Source organism: Solenopsis invicta, chromosome 4 (genome assembly GCF_016802725.1).
Source record: "Solenopsis invicta isolate M01_SB chromosome 4, UNIL_Sinv_3.0, whole genome shotgun sequence".
In the NCBI taxonomy this organism is placed as follows: Eukaryota; Metazoa; Arthropoda; class Insecta; order Hymenoptera; family Formicidae; genus Solenopsis; species Solenopsis invicta.
In genome coordinates this window covers 25,609,053-25,617,291 of record NC_052667.1, presented here as the reverse complement: position 1 = coordinate 25,617,291, position 8,239 = coordinate 25,609,053, and the positions used below count along the sequence as shown (strand labels likewise).

The 8,239-nt window shown below is 46.5% G+C and overlaps 1 protein-coding gene across 1 annotated transcript; it reads left to right on the top strand.

Moving 5' to 3' along the window:
* Positions 1-401: 401 nt before the first annotated feature.
* LOC105200133 (transcription factor AP-1) lies at positions 402-7,871 on the top strand. Its single transcript, XM_011167543.3, has one exon. It carries the CDS (start codon positions 1,262-1,264, stop codon positions 2,081-2,083), a length of 822 nt encoding a protein of 273 aa, XP_011165845.1. The 5' UTR covers positions 402-1,261; the 3' UTR covers positions 2,084-7,871.
* Positions 7,872-8,239: the final 368 nt, after the last annotated feature.

Sequence of the window (8,239 nt, the reverse complement as noted above, 5' to 3'; positions counted from 1 at the left end):
GGAAGAGTCCTTCAGTCAACGCTGTGAAGGGAGCTTATTAATCCGTGAAATCGGATTTATCGGTACCGCCCGTGGCCGTAAATCGCTCCGAGACGGTCCACCACATTTTTTGACATTTAATGATAGCTCGCGTGCGGACTGTGCCAAGGTATCTGACAGATGGAGGTGCACCTTAACCCTGTCACCGGCGTTTCGTCGTCCCCTCTCCCCGTTTGACTCCCACCGCTGGCGCGGACGTCTAACCAGGGCGCATGCGCCCGTCATTTCTCGGTAGCTTCGATCGGCCGACCAATCGCGCGCGCCGTGTGGCGACATCGTCGGCCAATCGGTGCCACGTGCGGTGACGACAGCGACTATTTTCGGCCGGCGTGACTCACGGGATATAAGCGAGTACGTTTAGTTGGGTGTTCACAAGTTGTCGGGCCACCGTGGCGCACAGGGCGATCCGCGTTTCGCGCAAACACACACACGTCGCGCTGCGTTCCGTTCCGTTTCGGATCAGAAAGACGGCACACGCGCACCGCTTCGCGTCGTCGTGAGTCATTGTTGTGTTGACAGTCAGTCGGGGCAGACGGGCAGGCAGGAAAGCGAGCAGGCGAGAGAGCCAGGCGGACGAGCAGGTTGCCGCGCTCTTCCACCGAGGAGAGACCGGTTAGCCGTTCTTTGCATCGGCGTAGTAACGCCGGACGTGCGTCAAACCGTCGTCGCTGTCTTCTGCGCCGATTTCGGCCGACTTATTTGCCTCGTATCGGTGCCGCGTCGCGCCGGTGGTTGGTGCGCGATACGCCGAGTGACGTGACAGTCCCGCGAGACGGAGGGACGGAGACGGAGGTGCTGCGTGGAGTAAAAAGAGACGGGCGATCGTACCGCGAGTGAATTTTTTGCGTACAGTCGCGCGCGGCTGTTATGTAATCGCCGCAACGCGAAGCTAAGTGTTTGCGCGTTGACGTAGGCGAAGAAGGAGACAGAGAGAGAGAGAGAGAGAAAGAGAGAGAAAGACAAACGAAGAAAGACTGAGAGAGACAGAGAGAAAGAAAGAAGAACACGCCGCAGAACTCGTCGACGTGTTAAAACTCCAGGAAAGAGTCCGTCGTTCTCTTTAATTCTTCGGGCCGGATAAGCGAACCGCGCGGCCAGTTCGACGGGGGGGAACGCGAACACCGCTTTCTCGTTCCGGAGGAGAGAAATTCAGAAGGAGTCGAGGGGGCGTTCTCCCTCGGTATTCCCTAATCGAGGCGAGTCAATCAGTCCGGCGGCATCGATGGTGCGCAGCCTGACGATGGAGCAGACGTTCTACGAGGACGCGGGCGTCTACACTGCGATGAACGGTCGCGACAACACCGTGGTCCAGCTCAAGCGGAATCTCACGCTCGACCTGAACGGTTGCCAGAGGCAGGGCCCGCAGGCGAAGAGGCCGCGGCTCGGCCCGCTGCCGCCGGCCCTGAACAACGTCACGCCGATCCTCAGCTCGCCGGAGCTCAACATGCTGAAGCTCAACTCGCCGGAGCTCGAGAAGCTCATCATGACGCAGTCCGACGGCCTGGTCACCAGTCTGCCTACCCCGACCACCCAGATTCTGTTCCCGAAGGCGGTGACCGAGGCCCAGGAGCTGTACGCGCGCGGCTTCGTCGACGCGCTCAACGAGCTCCATCACTCCGACAGCTCGCAGGAACCCGGCAGCATGCACGGTGCCACGTACACGACTCTGGAGCCGCCCGGCAGCGTGCAGAGCACGGAGTCCACCATGAGCAACCCCGGTCTGCTGCACGTCAAGGACGAGCCGCAGACGGTACCGAGCGTCTCGAGCACGCCGCCGATGTCGCCGATCGACATGGAGAACCAGGAGAAGATCAAGCTGGAGAGGAAACGGCAGAGGAACCGCGTGGCCGCGTCCAAGTGCCGACGGCGCAAGCTCGAGCGCATCTCCAGGCTCGAGGACAAGGTCAAGATGCTCAAGGGCGAGAACACCGAGCTGAGCGGCATCGTGCACAAGCTCAAGGAGCACGTGTGCCGGCTTAAGGAGCAGGTCATGGACCACGTGCACGCCGGCTGTCAGATCATGGCCGTCAACAACCAGTTTTGAAGCTTCTCAATCGCCTGCCCTCCCACCCTCCCTAGTTGAGGATGACGAGTGCTAATCCCCCACGCCCCCGCCCCCGCTCTCGGCCAGCCACCCCCTTTCGCCCTCGCGGGAGGGGTGCAGTTCCCCGTCAGTTCATCATCACCGGGAGCGTTCCGTTCGATCACGTTGCAATAGAGATGACCGCAGCCACTCGCAGTGCAATTTTTCTCTTGGAGCAGCCAGTTAAAAAAAATTTTATATTAATTTGCTAACGGGCAATTGGGTGTCATCCGTCATCGCCGTGCTCACCATCTTCTTGCCCCTTCGCGGGGAAAGCCCCCGCGAGGGAAACCAACTTTCTCGCTACGACCGGCGTGTCGTTTGGATCGCCTCTACTACGCGATCCAGAGGAAAGATCTCTCTGCTGGCTGAACAAACACCTATGGTGGCCTATCGTCGTTCGGGAACGTTCCTTCTTATCTCGAACATCAGCAAACTCCGGAGAGTGGACATTCTTCGTTTTTCTACGACCGATGACAAGGAGAGAAGAAGAGAAGCAAAGTTCTTCTGCACCTTCCGAAATCGTCAAGGATAGTGGAGGGGGGCGCGGTATCTTCGAGAAGCGAAGGATGATCCTGAAGAAGAATCTTCGCAGAGGTGAGAGGGAGAGAAGGAGTCCATCGTCCACAGCGCGTTCGCTGTTTTCTCTCTCGGTTCTTTTGTGCCACGATCGGGGAGGAGACGATCAACAGCGGGAACAGTAAGCAGCAGGCGGAGTAGAAGGAGGAGGAGGAGGCGGAGGAGGAGGTGACGGTCGAGATGGAGAAGGAGGAAGGAGTGCCTTCGTACAGCGTGAAACGTAAAGGATGCTTTTGGGAGAGTGGCGGGCGTGCGCGCGTGCGTGTTGCGCGCATGCGAGAGACTTTACACGCACGAGCACGCTCGGCGACGAGCGAGTGCGAGTGTTAGGTATGCATGAGAAAGAGAGAGAGAGAGAGAGAGAAAGAATGTGTGTGACAAGGAGAAAGAGTATATGTATATGCATGCGTGAAAAGAAGAGAGAGAGAGAGAGAAAGAGGGAGTTCGCGCGAAGTAGCGTGAGGGGGGGAGTACCGCGGCGGCCATTTTGGAGACCGCGAGAGAGCCGGCGGGAGATTCGAAGCTACCGGAAGCTGAGGCTTTTCTCGTTCCTCCACCCTTTTTCCCTTTGCTATCGGATAAGCGACCGTCGCGCGTCGCGTCGTCGTGCAACGGCCGTCGTTCGCCTCATCTGCTTTTCGCTGGAGTCCGTATACGAGGGAACGATCGATTTCTCGAACGTTCGATCGTCGCAAATTCTTTCCGCGTCGATGATCTTGCCGTTGTAGAATGATCGTAGAAAGGGCTCCTTCTTTCTTTCTCGGCGGTGAACGGTTGCGCCGATTTTCTTCTTTACCGCGAACTCGCGTGATCGGTTTCGCTTGTACACTTCGATACTTTTTGATATATTCGTTCGCTTTGCGCAAGTGAAGGTGCAAATTTATGCAGTGAAAAAATCGCCGCTATTGAAGATCACGCGGATCATTCTCTGTTCGTTAACGAGTAATCGCTGTTTTTTAGTTTTTGCTGAAATTTTTTAGTTCTTAGCGAATATTTGCTGGCAAGGTACAAATTGCCTTTTTGTGATAAAACATCCATTTTATTACGAAATGCAAACATCAGAGATAATTAAAGAAGAAAAATTCTACATATTCAAGTACATTGTATATGTTCACATAAAATTACAACTTGTATTGTGCAAATTGATAAAACGCAAACACGATCAATTGAAACAAAATATCGAGAAGAAGTTTTTATGTGATTTTTAATATATTTTTATAAAAAGTATTTCAGTATTGACACGCAACCATACGGATGCGACACCCGCAAACTATTTGCGGCAAATTATTCGTTACTCGCTAAAAATTATTTGCAGCAAAAAATTCGCTGCATGAAAAGGCACCTTGATGTAAAAATTAAGCTTTGAAAATTACTTGTGACACACAGACACAGATGATTGCGCGAGGTGATTTTTTGCGCTCCGCGATTCTCGAATGATAAAGTCGAACGCCTCTCATCATGGTGGAGAGGATTACGTTACGTTCGAGTATCGACGATCCCTCGCGTTCGGCTCCTCTTCCGACGCGAACGTGGGAGACGCGATTGTGTATTGTTTATAGTCTTTTGCGGATCAATCAAAACGGGAGATTATCATCTTCTCGGCTCGAAGGAACCACACCGACCGATTAACATGTGATAAGCGCAATCAAACCCGGGAGATCACGGTTTGCCTTTTACCGAATGCACTTTTCGCGAGAGGGACTCTCGAGCATTCCGCTAGTTTTGGAAACTTCTACACACTTTGGTGCATATTACGAGATATTGACAAATTAATTCTAAGGAATAATGCATTACGGTGCTGTACTATAGCCGCGTAGAAATGTGCATTAAGGCAGTCTGTTGTAATAACGCGTATTCTAACGTACCAGACGATAGAATCGATCGACGATTACCGAAGCGTCGAAACGAGCTTGATTTTTTGTTTAAGTAGCATATGTCTCGCGTAATTTTTTCCTTTTCAAATTGAAACTGTAACTAGTTTCAAATTTTTTGCAATTCACTTGTCTATATCGTGAAAAGAATCGAATCCTCGAACGAGAAAATTCAAGTATTTTTCTAATTGTGATTGGTGAAAGAAAATTATATATGTAAATATATAAAGAGAGGCGCGGTTTCTTTGCGCCAAGTATATATGTAAAATTTCTTAATTGTTAAACTTGTAAAAATATGTACAGATTGTTTCTGTATCTTCCATATACGTACTTTGAACCGATCGGTTGAAGGATCCTTTGAATAAAAAGATGTAATATTTTTACTGTATTGAGAGCAACTAAACGGCAGAGGATAGACGCGTTACAATCGCATGCCTCGCGATCAACATTGTTCGATATTTCTCTTCTAAGATCGTCAATACTTTATCTCCGACGTGCCTCGACGTCGTTTCGCCTGCAACGCGTTGATCGACCGAAGTAGCCTCGTTTTTAACCCCCCCTGCTTTTGGAGAAGAACTCTCTAGTGCTGTTAAGGCTGTACAAATAGTAGAGTAGTGTTCGGAAGCAGTCGTGCGTGTTGAGTCTGTCGAAGAGTCGTCATCCTGGGCGGAAAGAACGGACGCGGTGTATGTCGCTCTCTCGCGCCGCGCCGCGGCGCGCAGGACGGTCCTGTGATCGCCCGCGACGCGTGCCGATTAATCCGGATTACGCCTGATTACGCCGACGTACAAAAGACGGAGGCAAATCCCGCGTAATTCCACGATCAATCGAATACGCGCGTTTGTCGTCGTCGTCGTCGTCGTTGTCGTGTGCAGGATTTTTGAGAAATTGATGCTAACTAGTCTGTCTCTCGTGCTACGTGAGTCGTTTTTCGTAGAAGACGATCTGTCGCAAGCTTCTGTCATTTGAAATTCGAGAACGCGATGAATTTTCTGTGAGTTGGAAACGGCGGACTACGTACTTAAAAAGAAAGAAAGAAAAAGAAAAATTAAACCATCTTGTGCACGCGTGGATCGGCATACCGTGTCCGTTCGCTCCAGGAAGTCCCGAATCTTTCCCTTAGCTCTTAAGCCGGAGACGGTCAACGAGTCACGTTCTCCTCTTGGTTCTTCTGCGCGTTCCTCGCGACGCGTGGAACTCCATTTCGTCATATGTGCATCTAGTCTTGTCCAGTATGCCCTTGTAACTTGCGCGCGACGCGTATTTATGCGTGTGCCGCACGCAACACACACGCATACACATGTACACACATACACACAAACACAACACGTGCAGATCGGGGACACGCTCGTACATACACAGTAACACGGTGGTCGTCGCGACCGCGTTGTTGAACCACATGTCGCAAGCTGCACGGCGTCGGCAGGCATCGCGACGTCGTCGGTCATCTGCGATAGGGTAACGCCGGCCGCAGTATAGTCAGAAAAAAATAGGCGTGAGAAGATAATATTTGCTCGCAACTCTGTTGTATACGTTTAGTATTATGTTGCAATTTCAAAATTTCTGACGCGAACATTTTTCTTTCTGCGAATATATTATGACTTACATAAAATGTTTACTCTCTTTGTACACTTTAAAAAAATTTAGTAAACTTACATAAATAATGAATGTAAAAATTACACGATTAAACGTGTAAATATACAAAATCGTGTAATTTTACATATTATGTAATGTTCCACAAAAAATTACCCATCATAATAGAGGTGTAATTTTATACAAAATTTTTTTACAGTTTAGAGAGTATGAAAAGCTTAGCGGCTATTTCGTGATACATAAATCTAGAAGGATAGTATAAAGAATGAAATATACCAAAATACAAACTTAGTCTTTGTATTCTTAGATCAGCTTGATTGGCCCACTCATATATTCCTCTTTTTACGGAAAAATGCAAGGGATTCTAAAAGTTTTCTTTTTTTTAAATACAAGAAAATAAATATTTTATAAAACAAATTTTTATGGTGATAGACTGTATGAAGTTTTTATTAGTACAGTTTATTTATTTTTTAAATATAGTAAATGTTTGGTAAATTAAGTTTTCGATAGGCGCGGCATATGTACTGGGGTTACCCTATATCGGATTCGCCATACACCGGAACGACAGACGTCCGCGTTGCTAGAATACAACCCCGTTCTCTTACGACACGACACGCACATATTCGCTACCGTTGTATATCCCGTCACACACGAGACTCATATACGATACACATTTTTTTGATACGAAGATCGCGTGGGCTTAACCCGAGGACGCTCGCCGCACGCAAGTTATCGTTATCGCGATGATATCGGCAATAAGTAAAGTTCCCCCCGTCTCTTCGCGAAGACGCGAGAATTGTCCCGTATAGCGAACGTCCTCGATCTTTCCGTTCGATTATTCGTGAAGTTATCGATCTAGTAGACGTGTAGGCAGTCTTTTAGACGAGTTTTTTTAATAAGAAAGATTGTTATATGAACCGAGGAAAAGGAATTGTTAACCTGACTAAATTTTAAAACTTTTCCAGATCAAGTATTTATATATTTAGCTTAAAATACGCAATAAAAAGTTTTTAAATTTAACACATTTTACATATTTCAAACGGTGCTTCACGTTTCCACCCAAATTTTTGTGTTAATTTAATGAATACGTTAGAAAGTAATATAAATATTATGTAAAAGATTAACACCAAAGAGAGACATAATTTTGACATAGTTTGAAAATAAATTGGAGAAGCATACTTCTTTAGTAATATTAACATTTTTAATATGCTTTATAATTAACACGTATGTTTTATCCATTTATCTTAGTTGAGTTACTGACTTTTTGGCAACTCTTCCGAATAATTTTATACACCACTAGACTCAACAAATTCTCGCAACGCAACGGCGAATTAATCATGAAATTTTACACAGCTGATCCAATTTTTTAATTATCGTATACATACTTCCATTATAAATCATAAACTTGGCGCCTTATCTATTATATGAGTATTGTAATAATACCGATACAGATGGATGTATACGCGATATCTTATCATTTTGTGTTAATTTGTTAATTTTAAGGTCACGTAATTAAAAAAATATGTGTTTATAACAGCTGAAGAGGACTCGGCAAAGTCGAAACGTTCCGTAAATTTTAATATAATTATATAAAGGAAATAATACTTTGCTCGATTGGCTTTTAATAACCTGTTTTTATCATTTATCTCAGATTTTCATTTCAACACTATATTATTTTTAAGGTATTTGTCCATTTACCCAATTTGTAAAAAATATCGAATATCAATTTAACACAAAATATCCAATAACACAATATCCAATTACGTTAAATTAACACTTAATTATGCAAAAAATTCCACACAAAAATTTTAACGAGGGCCGGTTTTAACACAAAATGCTTTTTAGAATGTACTTGAACTCAAGTTAAATATATGAATACTTGGAAACATTTAAAACGAATTGAAAACTAGTCAAGTAAACAACTTCCTCCCCCCTTGGCGTAATACGTTCTTGTCGCATTCTTCTCGAAGAATTCGAACATAATCGAACAGAAAGATTGGAGTGGGACACCTTGTAGGGGGAAGCGAGCAATAACAAAGCAATCTTACCTCCGTTTTGCGCATTATCTAATACG